This window comes from Python bivittatus, unplaced genomic scaffold (genome assembly GCF_059951505.1).
Source record: "Python bivittatus isolate LINGU-HERP-01145 unplaced genomic scaffold, Pbiv_v1 ctg000080_np1212, whole genome shotgun sequence".
NCBI lineage: Eukaryota > Metazoa > Chordata > Lepidosauria > Squamata > Pythonidae > Python > Python bivittatus.
Window position 1 is genome coordinate 61,762,798 of NW_028277035.1, and position 14,665 is coordinate 61,777,462.

The 14,665-nt window shown below is 39.5% G+C and overlaps 1 protein-coding gene across 4 annotated transcripts in view; it reads left to right on the forward strand.

The window, feature by feature from the left end:
* Nucleotides 1-14,354, forward strand: part of GATA2 (GATA binding protein 2) — a 32,702-nt gene extending 18,348 nt beyond the window's left edge. For 3 of the 4 annotated variants that reach the window (XM_088134247.1, XM_088134245.1, XM_088134246.1), the window contains exons 4-6: nt 1,940-2,118; nt 9,411-9,536; nt 10,611-14,354. In XM_088134247.1, coding sequence (XP_087990373.1) covers nt 1,940-2,118; nt 9,411-9,536; nt 10,611-10,910 — 605 coding nt within the window. In that variant the 3' untranslated portion in view covers nt 10,911-14,354. The remainder of the gene's footprint in view (nt 1-1,939; nt 2,119-9,410; nt 9,537-10,610) is intronic. The other variant, XM_088134248.1, reaches the window with a different exon arrangement.
* The last annotated feature ends 311 nt before the right edge of the window (nt 14,355-14,665 follow it).

Consider the following 14,665-nt stretch of genomic DNA (forward strand, 5'->3'; position numbering starts at 1 on the left):
TGCAAATAAAGGTTTATATTGGAAAATCTCTTAATGCAACCCCATTGACGGCCTTGGGCAGCTGGATTCATTGGGGAGGCCTTCTATGCCTTTTACTCTTTTGGGTGGGATCTTCATTATTGATTTTTTTTTTAATTTGTTAACTGCTTAATAAAGATGAACTTTATTGTAAGTTTTTGTTAATTTACAATAAAGTTCATCTTCATTAAACAGCAGACTTTGTAAAGAACTCAGTTAAGAGCTGAAATTTACAAGGTCATTTTTTAAAAGCTTCTACAGAACTTTACTTCCTCCAGATCATACAAAGAGCAGAGTTCAAATATAGTTTACATACTAGTGCAGGCTTCCAAGGTACCTTTTAAATAATAGTTTAAATGAATCCAATAAAACTCGAGGAACATAATGTGTTACTTAACTCTAATTCATGTGTTTGTTAAACCTGCAACTTATTTGCTTGTCATTAAATATACAGACTTCAAGCCAAAGATGCTCCTTTGGTTTCTTTTTAGAAAGACATTCAGTGTAATAAATACTCACACGAATCCAAACTTATAATACTTTTATGTTAATTGTATTTTATTTTAATGGCTTTACCAGGAAACAGTAAAGATGGAAGTTGTGACACCAAAGAAAAATAAAACAATATATACTTGCATGTACTTGCATCTCTTTTCAAAGTGGCTAGTAATTCTGAGGCATGACCACTTTTAGGAGCCTTGCAAGATAGGGCATATTTTGTTACTTCTCAGTTTGAATCACCCTCTCTGGAGAGAATTTCTGGAATTTTGTGCTATAGGCAACAGAGATATAATATATTTGTTTTAAAAAATCTGCTACTTTTATAAACTGCTGTCAACTGAAATAGGAATCGTTGGGAAATTTGGTTTCAGCCTTCCTCCCACGACTTCTGTCCTCCTTTCCCATACGCTACAACTGTTTATTAGATGCAAGTTTCCCTACATTTTGTAATGGAGATCCTGTCCTGTAGATGGAACTGGGGAGAGTTCGTGACCATTTAATGTTTTTGTAGGAAAAGCAAGACTCACGACAAGGCGACTCCTGCAGCTTCCTGCTCAAGGAGGGACAAAAGCTAGGAGCTCTGGGCTTCACAGAGGTCCCTCATTTTTCACTCCAGCCTGGGCTGTTTAAAAACCACCCACTCCATAGATTAAAGGAGACATAGACACAGCTGAACTCAGTATGGCCTGCTCAAGTTACTGCCAAAGTGTGTTTCCTCTGCATTAAATACTGTATGATTTGCATAAGCTCTGCTCAAAGAATTTCCTCGCCCTCAAACAAATGAATTTTTAGTTAATATTCTTGCCCCCACCCCCTCTCCTTTTAAAAAAGATTCCTGTTGAACAAGCAGCCACGTTTAAGCATTTTGAGCCAGATCATTCTTAAGCCGGTAACAAAGAGAATGCATAATAAAATAGATGTTGGGTATGAGAGTTTATGGAATGCACAGAAACCAAAGTTAGTTAATTCTGCTTTATTTTAAAGGGTGCAACATTTATAGCAGAAAAGGATTGGGCAGGCAAGAGGAACAGAATTTTTCTCTAACTAAAAAACGTTAATGAACAAAAATTCTGTACGCTTGTTTCAGTTCCAATATTATTTCTTAGATACTGGAGAGGAGAGGGAGGAAAGAATAGCCTATGACTCTTCATTTTGGAACAGAGTCTGTTCTCTCATGTGGCAGCTGAAATAAAAATACTAGTTCTAGGTTGGACAGCATTATTGTTAATATAAGAAAATAAATGCTTGGAAACTACATGTCCCTACCAGATCTACACCTTTATTGTATGCACTGTAAATGATGTGTCGCTGATCCATGTTTCTCCTTCCCTTTTAAATAAATTGAATAATGTGCTGTTTTGATATCTGGAATCTACCTAAATGGACAATGCAAAAAGCTTTTGTGAATTTGTTTTTAAAGAAAGAAATCCGGTTTCTTCGTGTTTCCATTTAGAAGGCAGAGAGTGTGTCAACTGTGGAGCTACTGCTACCCCTCTCTGGAGAAGAGACGGTACTGGGCATTACCTGTGTAACGCCTGCGGGCTCTACCACAAAATGAACGGTCAAAATCGACCTCTCATTAAACCTAAGCGGAGACTGGTAGGTGTCTCTTTCTCTATCAGGTTCGGGGCAAAATGGTTTCATGGGACCACCCCTGTATATGAAGGAAGGGGGTACCACCTGATCCATCTTTGTGTTTCAGAGCTTGCATGGAAGCTAGATGTTGTGCTGCATGTCAAGTCTGTGTCACTGAGAGGTCACAGAATAGCCTAGGGACAAATGGCTAGGGTTCCACCCATAGTAGTTTGTGCGCCAGGATATAGAACGATAGCTATTTAATATGGGGATATGTATATGCATTTGTATACGCTTAGCATTTGATTAGAGCTTTCTCAGTCCTATGATTTATAGCCTTAACAACAATCCTAAGAAGTGGGCCAGTGGCACAGACCAAAGGAAGGTTCTGCTTACCCTGGCTCACACGCTCACATTCTGTCTGTCTGTATCTTTGCACTACATTCCTGCCTGTTTGAAAGTATGTGCCCAATTAAATCAGCCTACTTCTTCCCGTGCATTATTCCGCCTCTTTTATCCAGAAAAGACAGCTTTAATTCATTTGACCTCTTGGACAGGTCAGATGTATGCTCAAACTGAAAGAATCACTCTTGCATGCCCTCCCATCTGAAAAGTACAAAAAGTGACCCAAAGCAGAAAGTATTAAAAAAAATAAAAATAACAGATGAGTCAAAGCTGTTTCTGTCTGTTCAATTATTATTTGGATAATTTTGTAGTCAGATATTCCATGGTAAAACTAACATTAGCCTTCTTTATAAGCGATCCCCTGATTGCCCTTTTAAAGAGCTGATTATTTTTCCATGGAGTCACCTATACTTTGTATTTCCATTTCAGGGTTGTTGATTTTTTAATTTTTTAAAAAAATTCTGAGCTCCTGGTAGTAGTTTCCTATCCGGATATCTGTATTCTGAAGATAAGGAAACTTTGTGTATCTGTTTCCTGGCTCTGAAAGGTTTAAAGAGTTTCTATAGGCAAGCCATGCTATTCAGGCAGTCTGTTTTGAAATTGCAAATATGCTCCCCTGTACAAATATTTGTTTAAAAAAAGGAGAATATATATATACACACACACACACACACACGGAACAATGTGATTTAGGGAGACTAAAAATCCCCTTGCCCTTTGGCAGGGGGCATTTTTCCAGAACAAGGATTGCAAGGCTAAAGGAACAGTTCTAATGATCTAATGCTGAGACAGGATGCAGAGGATTTTGGCCATGAGTCAGAACTTCAAGCGGGTGATCGTCTTAATGACTTACTTTACTTCTGAAGTGACTGACACAACTAGAAAAATGCTAAGACAACAGTGAAACGTTATCGTTTCTGACAGGGTAAACTCCATGCCAGACGAAATGGGATAGGGCTAAGTGGTAGTGTCTAGTACGAATAAGCAATCTTAAATATGCAAACATAGCTCTCTCTCTTCGCAAGTTTGGCTTTTAGCAAGTGAGTTTCTAGAGTTGTGTGTGTGTGTGTAATTGTTGGATCAGGGAACGGGGACAAGATAATTTAAAATTCAGAACCAGCCAATATAGTTGTCATTTTCTTGTCCAGTGAAAAGTAAGATACATTTTAAAACCTTGTTTTATCTTGTGGCATCTTGGAACACAGAAAAAATTGGAAGTCTGAATAGAAAGGTGACCATTTATGTATCATGTCCTAAGCCTATAGCCTGATAAAAGAGAATTTTCCTATTCTAGCAGGAGCCTCATTGCATGAATTGATGCACTGGTTGGCATCTTTTGGACTCAGAAGTTCCTGATAGTAATTTTTATGGGGGTCCAACAAGAAAAGGGAGCATACTTGCCTTGTTTAGGTATCCTCTTTTATTAGACCTTGTCGCATTGCCGGTGGGTCAGCTCAGTAGGAGAGTTCTCATGCAAGATTAGTAAGAAGCATGGGAGGGCTGCTCCTCAGACCTCCAGGGCCATGCTGATATTTAGAGTAGACTAGACTATATGGACAAAACAGATGCAACTTGTTTTAAGGCAGCTTTTTACAAAGAGCATCAGAAAACTGTCTTAGTTAGCAAAATAATATAATTGCAGCTTGTCCCATTTATTCTGGGTCCCATTTAAAAAATTAAAATAACATTCTTTCTTCTCTCATGCTGCTGTTTATAATGCTGACTAATTCTAGTTAGACTTATGTAGGAGAATTCTCTGAAGGATTGTGTCTTTATTCTCTCTGTTATCCTTAAATTTTAAATTCTGCTACTTGACATAGATGCCACACTCAGTTATACTGAATTTTTAAAGTGTCAGTCATATTCTACTTCCTTTTAATGTGCATACTAGTTACAGTCACTGATTTTCCTTTCTTACTGTTGAAGCATACAGTGGGGCAAAAAAATATTTAGTCAGCCACCAATTGGGCAATTTCTCCCACTTAAAAAGATGAGAGAGGCCTGTAATTTTCATCATAGCTATACCTCAACTATGAGAGACAAAATGGGAAACAAAATCCAAAAAATCACATTGTCTGATTTTTAAAGAATTTATTTGCAAATCATGGTGGAAAATAAGTATTTGGTCAATATCAAAAGTTCATCTCAATACTTTGTTATATATCCTTTGTTGGCAATGACAGAGGTCAAATGTTTTCTGTAAGTCTTCACAAGGTTTTCACACACTGTTGCTGGTATTTTGACCCATTCCTCCATGCAGATCTCCTCTAGAGCAGTGATGTTTTGGGGCTGTCGCTGGGCAACACAGACTTTCAACTCCCTCCAAAGGTTTTCCATGGGGTTGAGATCTGGAGACTGGCTAGGCCACTCCAGGACCTTGAAATGCTTCTTACGAAGCCACTCCTTCGTTGCCCGGGCGATGTGTTTGGGATCATTGTCATGCTGAAAGACCCAACCACGTTTCATCTTCAATGCCTTTGCTGATGGAAGGAGGTGTTCACTCAAAATCTCACGATACATGGCCCCATTCATTCTTTCCTTTACACGGATCAGTCGTCCTGGTCCCTTTGCAGAAAAATAGTCCCAAAGCATGATGTTTCCACCCCCATGCTTCACAGTAGGTATGGTGTTCTTTGGATGCAACTCAGCATTCTCTCTCCTCCAAACACGACAAGTTGAGTTTAGACCAAAATGTTCTACTTTGGTTTCATCTGGCCATATGACATTCTCCCAATCCTCTTCTGGATCATCCAAATGCTCTCTAGCAAACTTCAGACGGGCCCAGACATGTACTGGCTTAAGCAGGGGGACACATCTGGCACTGCAGGATTTGAGTCCCTGGCAGCATAGTGTGTTACTGATGGTAGCCTTTGTTACTTTGGTCCCAGCTCTCTGCAGGTCGTTCTTGTGATCATTTTGACCCCACGGGGTGAGATCTCGCGTGGAGCCCCAGATTGAGGGAGATTATCAGTGGTCTTGTATGTCTTCCATTTTCTAATTATTGCTCCCACAGTTGATTTCTTCACACCAAGCTGCTTGCCTATTGCAGATTCAGTCTTCCCAGCCTGGTGCAGGTCTACAATTTTGTTTCTGGTGTCCTTCAACAGCTCTTTGGTTTTGGCCATAGTGGAGTTTGGAGTGTGACTGTTTGAGGTTGTGGACAGGTGTCTTTTATACTGATAACAAGGTCAAACAGGTGCCATTACTACAGGTAACGAGTGGAGGACAGAGGAGCCTCTTAAAGAAGTAGTTACAGATCTGAGAGAGCCAGACATCTTGCTTGTTTGTAGGTGACCAAATACTTATTTTCCACCATGATTTGCAAATAAATTCTTTAAAAATCAGACAATGTGATTTTCTGGATTTTTTTTCTCATTTTGCTCTCATAGTTGAGGTATACCTATGATGAAAATTACAAGCCCCTCTCATCTTTTTAAGTGGGAGAACTTGCACAATTGGTGGCTAACTAAATACTTTTTTGCCCCACTGTATGATTCAAATATATAAAGTTGTACCCAGACTGGGTTAGTGTGAATCCTACTGAAATCAGCGGGACTAATTATTCTTGAATTTGATTGTTAAAGAAAAATGTGCAAGATTCATGAAGAAATTGAATATGCAAAGTTGATCAGTAGATGCTTTTTAGAATATATTATAATGCGGGGGGAAGGAAGGAGTATTAGTGTGTGGTATACATAGTAAAATTAGCCTCTCTCAACTGCCTAGTGCTTCCAGATTTGTTAGACTACAATTTCCATAATTCTCAGACATGAGCACCAGTTTTAGACTATACATAGTCTTAATTGTCTTGTGGTAGAGATTGGATGGAATATTAGTACAATGTTAGTACAACGTATTAACAAAGCTTGTTTTATGGGACTCTCATGTTTAGATTAAAGAAAGCACTTTCACATTTAGATTAAAGAAAGCGCTTTCACCAGATTTATCTGTGGACACTTCAGCTTGCTACCTCCCAGGGCTCCCTGTTCTTCATTCTGAGATTTTTGAAAAATATTAATGTTTAAAAATGCAGAGCTAGCATGCTTCAACACCAACAACAGAAGGACAACCTCCATCTTTATTTCCAAGAATACTTCTTAGTCTGAAATAAAAATGATGGGTGGTTGCATCGTCAGTGCTTTGTTTGGGAGTAACTCTAGCTGCTGAGAAAAAGGAGAAAAGTAAACAGGAGGATATCTGAGAAATGGAACTTGTGAATAGCATTCTGGTAATGTGGTGCCTTATAGCTGGCTGTTTCCCCCTTTCAAGCAAATCAGTGAAGTCTTCTGAACACACATTTTGAGATAGCGCCCTTACCATTTTCTCAAGTTGTTAATGAACCCACCAGCCCCAAAAGTTGGGGATCCTGATCTAAATGTTGGGGAATATAGGTCTGTTTTACATTCTCAATGAAACAGGATTGTATAGTTGCTAGCTGTATTATTGTGTGGCTGCTTCCAAAATCAGCACAGAAATTAATCTGATTTTAAGGGGCCTCTGTCATAGACTAAATATTTTTATGTGGGGAAAAAGCATCTATATTTCCACATTCCCGTACACATACTGCACCAAAGAGTGGATGAAAAATATTTCCTGAAACAGGAACTCTTTCTTACCAAAGATTCTTTCCTAAAAGAGAGGGTGCATTTTCTTCTACTCTTAAAAACTTCTGAAATGACCCTATTGTTTTCAGGGTTATGGGTCATTCCGCCAAATACCAGTTTAAGGGGGAAAGGCATTTTGTCTGAATGTAAATCTTACTTTCATGTACAGAATCAGTTTTTCTCCCCCCTCCCTTAGGGCCAAGCAAAAATTAATACAGCTCCTATTGGAATCCATAGCAGTCTTGCCATAGATTAGTACAGCCTGGGCTTGGATCATTTATTTAAGCCGCTCAAAATGTCAGTCTGGCTGTGCCTGAAAGCAAAGATTTGTAGAACAAATAAGCTAATCAATAGATGCTGCTGTTGGGCTGATATTTGATTTGCTAAAGTGTAGCAAATCATGATGGTCCGTTTCATTTACTTCTTTTAAGATATAAAGGGACAGTTATCAGTTATATATTAAAGTGAAAGCTGTAATACAGCTGTACACCAGCATCATCTTTACAAATATGGTAGTTACATGGAGGTATATATACTGAATGCTTTTTCAGTATAGCATTATAGATCTCGAGTGTTACAACCGGGTTTCAGAGGCAGAGTGTTAAGTACTGGAACAAGTAGCCTAAATATTCCAAATCCTTAAATTGCAGGTTATCAACACTAAATAATTAATTTTTTCTTTGATGGGAATTAAGGCATTCGGGTTCCTATTAATCAGAAATGGGGCATTTACATAGAGTTTAATTTACCTTGTTTTTCATGAGTGATGGTGAAAATACACTGGCTAATAGAAATTCTGGTATTTGTAGTGTCTTGTAATTTGACCATGCTATGAAAATGGCAAACATATAAATGCAAAAGGGAGTTAGAGGCAGTGAGACAGTGCTTAATGTAATAAGTATTAATGCTATGAGGTTCTGTATTTGAGCATGAGTTTAAGGACTCGTTAGCAGATACAGGGACCTCATGACCAGACCCAGCAGTTTCATGTAGATGTTAAACAGAAGGGGCAAGAGCATCAAGTCCAGAGGCACTCCACAAATGAGGAGCCATGGGCTTGACCTCTCCCCCATCAAAGTCAACTACAGAAAAAGAGGAAAACCACTATAATACTGTACCCCCAACTCCCAGGACCCACAGCATATCACCACCTCTTTTGAGGCCAAAGGAACCGCACCCTCTCTCAAAGAAGCTGACACCATCCCATGGACCCAACCTGCAGGCTTAACAACCTGGAGGGACCTGGATCTAAAACACAAGTGGCTGAGCTCCCAGTTCGGAGGACTCTGTCCATTTCTTCAGGAGGCACAGATTCAAGCTCATTCCAGATAAACCCAAAGACCAGACCCGGGTTCCTCAGTCCAACTTTGAGTGTATCGGAGACTTTATCTGCCAGGTAGCTTGAATATTCTTCACAGCGATCCTGTAGATGTTCTTGTGGCTCCCCCTCATATAAAGCAAGAGTGTGTTTGGATATTTTTATACTCAAATAATTCTAGATAGGGAAACTATATTCGCCTCTGCTTTGCTTTATCTTGTTGTGTTCTGCTGCTTTAAGCAGTTTTCGCCTAGTCCAGTTCTGTGGCTGGAAGTGAGGCTGGCTGGGAGAAAATGAGTTAAAATGATGAAGTGGAATGAGAAAAGGGAAGAGTAGCATGTGAGTGCTTATCTGTACAGTTCAGCTAATTGGCCTACATATTCATTAAAGTGGCCTTTCCCAACCTGCTACTCTTCAGTTGTGATGTAGTAGTTCTAAGAAGTTGAATTGGAATTCTGGGAATTGTAGTTCCAATATATCTGGAGGGCCTTAGAGTGGAGAAAGCTAATGAAAAGAGTAACCTTCCCCAGGCCTGACACATAGATAGCATGTAAAAGGCTGACAGGCTATGTCTCTTGATTTTTAGATGTATTCTCATTTAAAGTTGACCACCAGTTTTCTCTGATTTCTGATATAACCCTGGGGCTCTTCAAGCATAGCTGGAATCTCCTATTCATTGGCTAGTTGACTTCCCTTGCCCATGTGCAAAAGATGAGAGGCCAATTGCTTGGAAGGGAAGTGGGGAGACAGGGTTTTTGTAAATGCATAAGATATCCAACACTAGCAAGGAAACGGGATGTTAATGAGCCTATATTCCATTTCATTTTGAGTTGGGTGTGGAAATCAAATTATCCGAAACTTTAAACCCTTAAAAACTGGGAATTTAGGAGGGGGATGGTTGAATATATAATATTTGACTTAAAACTAATAACACCAGTTAAAACTGAAAGAACATCTTCTCCAACATATATATTTTCATCTTTAATTAGTCAGCTGCTAGGAGAGCAGGAACTTGTTGTGCCAACTGCCAAACCACCACCACCACTTTATGGCGACGTAATGCCAACGGGGATCCAGTTTGTAATGCCTGTGGACTGTATTACAAATTGCACAATGTGAGTATTTTCTTGCCTTGTGTCTTCTTTTGCTTGCTTAGCTGAGATTGATGCCTTAACTGCCTGCTGTCCACTAGCCCTTGCATTCATTGCAAAGGGACTTTTTGAAAAAAAGCTCTTTAATGTTCCCTGGGGAAGTCATAACCATTCTTTGTTGGCATAGTGATGCTGGGTTCAATAACATTACGATGTGTTAGCTTGGCTTCTAAAGCCTGGATAATCTAGGCAAAAGAGAGTTATAACTCACTGTTATTGCTAAAGCATATTCAGTTCTTCTCTACTGTACCCCAGAAATTCGGAGGATATTTAAAATGGATTTATATAATGGATGATTTTTATGTAAGGTTGGTGCTTCAAAACAAAACAATTAAATTTAATTTGAAAAATCCAGACTCAATCCAAGGAGAAAATATTGGATTTACTTGAGCATGTATCTAGGGCAAGGTGAAGGATTTTTAAAACTCCAGCTTTGAAGTCAATGTGGAGAAGTGTGCAGAATATTCTGTGTGTATACAGATAGAGGTAGAGATACAAATGCAGATAGGAGAGCCAGTTTGGTAAAGGCACTGTACTAGAAGCTGACAGACTATGAGTTGTAATCCAGCCTTAGGTGTTGAAGCCACCTGGGTGACTGGGTCAGATGCACTCTCAGCCCTAGGAAGAAGGCAGTGGTAAACCACTTCCAAAAAGGTTGTAAGTGATAAACCATTTCCAAAATTTTGCCAAAAAACCCTGCATGAATTTGTCCATATAGTTGCTATGAATCAAGATTGACTTGAAAACATGTATACACCCATACATCTAAAATATCTATGGATATAGAGTTGATTGATTGTTAAGGGGCCAGGGCAAAGAAAGGAAGGGTGAAAGCAATCAGAATATACTTGAGTTTGGTGTGGTTTTATCCAATAAAACTAATTTATAAACAAAATCTTCAGGGAGAGAAAAGTGAGAAATATAGACTACTGGATTAGGGGGAGGAGGACACAATCCAAGGAAGATTTAGGAGGTTGTTCAAATATTTTTCTTTTGGTTACTTTGCTTGCAGGAGCCTGATTTTTTCATTTCTTGCAGGTAAACAGGCCTCTGACCATGAAGAAGGAAGGGATTCAGACCAGAAATAGGAAAATGTCCAACAAATCCAAGAAGAGCAAGAAAGGCTCTGAATGTTTTGAGGAACTGTCGAAATGCATGCAAGAGAAGTCCTCTCCTTTCAGTGCTGCTGCCCTGGCTAGTCACATGACACCAATGGGCCACTTGCCACCCTTCAGCCACTCTGGACATATCCTCCCAACTCCTACCCCCATCCACCCATCTTCCAGCATCTCATTTGGACATCCACATCCATCCAGCATGGTTACAGCTATGGGATAGAATTCAATGATTCTCACGGACTTCCAGCACTGGGGGCTTTGCCTAAGATGACAGGAAGGAAAGCCTTTGCCCAGGAAAGAGAATGCAAGGAAGAAAGGAAGGAAAGCAAAAGGGGATCTTGTTCCAGCATAATTCAGCTCCTAGTGCTAAGTGGAAACTTTGCAATGATGGGTCTTCTGCAGAAATGCTTAATGGTGCCTGTTATGCACTTTGCTCCCTCAGGTAAAAGGAGAAAGAGGAACTCATCTGTTTGATACGATACCTGCTTGCCCCAGTGGAAAGGAAAGATGGCCGAAGTAGCGAAAGAAACTGGAGCCAGCTTTCCTTTCTGTTCGTTCATTACTGTGAATATTGTAAAGAGATTAGCCATCTCCTGAAGCAGAGGAAGTTCAGTGGTAGCCACCCATGCTGGATTTCTATCTTGGATTGTGTTTTGTGTGGAGGAAAAATGGACAACTTTATTAAAAAAAAAAAAAAATCTACTTTTTAAGAAACCAGTCACAAAAAGAAATCATTATTTATTTTGCTCTTGTGTTCTAGAAAGAGCTTCAAAACTCTTGCATGAATTTATGGATCTTTTATTTTATTTTTATTTTGTTTAAAGAAATGTCCAACCTAGTAGAAAACAGTTTTTCTAATTATTATTATTATTTTTATTGCTTAATGGCCACATTTTTGTTTCTCTTCATTGCTGTTAGATTTTTTTTTTTAAAAAATCTACTAGGAAGGGGATGTATGTGAGAGAGGGAAACGGTTGGCTTTAATGTTGGTTACAATAGCCTCAGACATGGATTATTTAGACATAATTTCTGCAGTCTCTTTCTCGTTATGAATATCTTGACGTAAAAATGTGGCATTCAACAAGAGAACAGATACACTGGACAAATGGCTAAAAGGTTTTCCACAGGGAACAATCTTGCCATGGTTGGAGAGTAAAACAGAGGGAGTCTGGATGTCTTTCTCATCATACTTCTCCTAAGAATGTTTGTGCGCAGCTAGTGGGCTGATAAGGGGCATTCCCACCTCAAACCATTTGGCCTGCCCCAAAGGCCTCTCCCTTGCGCTCTCCAGTGGCAAGTCAGCACAGACATCAGGCAGCTTTTCATAACTGATTTCATTGCCTTAGCCCAGACTTCCCCAGCTTGGTGTCCTCTCCCTGGTTAGGTGCAGTTACTGTCTCCTCAACCAGCATGATTCATGACCATTCTGCTGGAGAGCAAGGAAGTCCCAAGACTTCTTGCTGCCTGAGGCTGAGAGAGGGATTGCTCTCTCCCCATTAAATGCATAGGAACCAACTGGATCACTAGGTGGACCTTAACAATAATGATGTGGGGCCCCCAACCCTTCACCTCCTTCCATGGCTCAGTCTGCTGTGTTGAAAATCTGCAATAATATCTTGCATTAGGATCCATAAATTCTTTTCCAAAATGCTAGGCATCTCTGCCATTCAGGTTGATGCCAATTGCCTGTATTATGCAAAGACAGTTTAACGAGATAGTGAACTGCCTTATGCAGACCAACCAACCCAGCGCTGGCCATTGCAGCAGCTATCCTCTGCAGCTTTTCCTTTCTCTTCTGTAAGATTGTTTAATAGGAGATGCCAAGTATTGAAGCTATGAAACCTTTGATGTACAAAGCATCTATGCTGCCAGGTAGTTGTAGCCCTTTCTCTAGGGCAATGTTTTTTTGACCCTGGCAACTTTAAGGTATGTAGACTTCAACTCCCAGAATTCCCAGCCAGCTTCCTGGCTGGGGAATTTTGAGAGTTGAAGTGCATATATCTTAAAGCTGCCAAGGTTGAGAAACACTGCTCTAGGGAACTGTATTCTTAGATTTAACATATAATTTCAGGTCATGGCAGGAGAAGGAAAACCCTTTTAAGCTGAACAACCCTGAAAGGATCCATCATGGTGGTTCAGTTTAATCTGTTTTGTTAGGAGATTTGCCCAAGATGCATAAACGTATAGAGCAAACATATTAACACTTTGTCCAAGCAGAGATAGAATTTGCCACCTGTAGGCACGCATGTTGTGACAAGTGATCTGCTTGACAAGAGGTGAAAAGCAGAAAGTAAATGAAGATCTGCGAGACAGGGGTAAGAGAAAGAGATATTTTCGACTCTTCTGACAGGTCAGACGTAGCAACAGCAAGGGAGCGCGATCTGCTCATGGGGAAAATGGGGTATATGGTTTCCTATAGCATATATATATATATATATATAGATTTGTTTTTAAAGAAAATCACAAGTGTTCAAAAACAAAGTTGTCTCCCATTCTGAAACCATACTGTACGTAAAAAGCTGAAAAATAAAGCTCTTGCCAGTGTGAAATGTATTCTATTGATTGTTATGATCTGATGACTTTCATGATCACGAGGTCCAATATAACATATGATGTACATATTTAGCTATATTTCTGATGAAAAAAAAAAACGACCCCAGTTAACGGAGGGGTTTGATAATGTAAATCGCATAAACTTAACTCTGTGGCAAGTTTTTAACTGTCTTTTTTTTCAGTGTTTTTTTTTTTTATTGGAACCCAACTGTATCTTTAACTGCAAAAGTCTGCTAAAAACAAAAATCCAGGTGTACATTGTTTTTGTTTCCTCCTAAATCTAATTCAGTTTTTGGTAAAAGAACAAAGGACCGAGCATTCCAAGCAAAATGCCTTTCCTCGCTTTTCTAGTTTGTGTAGGCATAATGTAGCTGCCCTTTGTGAAGAAGTAGAAATGACAAAAAAAGCCCCATCCCCCCCCCCAAAACAAAGACAAAAAAAGCCCCACAAAACAACAACAACAACAACCAAAACTGAAAGAAATTCCACCTGGGCTAAATTTTAATTTCTGTTAACCAAGATGGAAATTATTTACTCCTTTTCCTTTATTTGGGTGCATGTGTGTGTGTGTATGTGAGGAAAGGGAATGTTTAACCTACATGGTACAGTTATCCACCTTTTGTAGTGACCAGCTCAAATTCCGTGAGGGTCGGAAGTGGGTGGGAGTGGCTGGGTGAGAGATTGAGGGAGATCATAATGCTAGGAAACAAACCCGCCCAGTGCTACTGCTGCTGTGTCAAAGGCGAGGCCTGCTCACGCCCACCTTTTAAGAAGACCAAGGCTGCAGATCAGGAACGCTTGCTGGACCGAGTCCAAGGTTGACAAAGTGCAATAGATTGTCAGTCACTGCAGCATAGAAGAACCGCAGTCAGGATTTAAATTATTTTGTACTTGTATCAGCATAAAGATTTGGCAGTATTTTCTGTTGTTTTTTTTTTTTAATTGGCTTAATTTTTGGATTAGTGAACTAAGTTATTGTTAATTATGTACAACATGTTTATATATTGTCTGTAAAAAATGTATGCATCCCTCATATTCCTTCAAGGTGAATACTGCTAAGAATAATAATAATAAAAATTACCCCTTTTTTGTGAAAGCAATTCTTGTTCCACTTCATGCAATCTTAGAAGTTCTTGTTTCTGTGCAGGGGAACCCCGCACATCTGATGCAATAGTATTGGTATAGTGGTAGTGGTGGGGGGATAGAGGTAGGACACCGAAGAATGAAGATGGAACAGAAATGGTTGATTTATTTCTAGAACAAGGTTAAGATTTAAATAGTTTACGTCTGGAAAAGAGCATCTCCCTGTGCAATGAAGATACACTAAAACTTTCTCAATATAGCTCTAAGTTGATACTCAAGAATCCAAGCTAGGAATTGTCTTACTAACTGGCTTAGGCTGTTCTACCTTGAAGGAGGTGG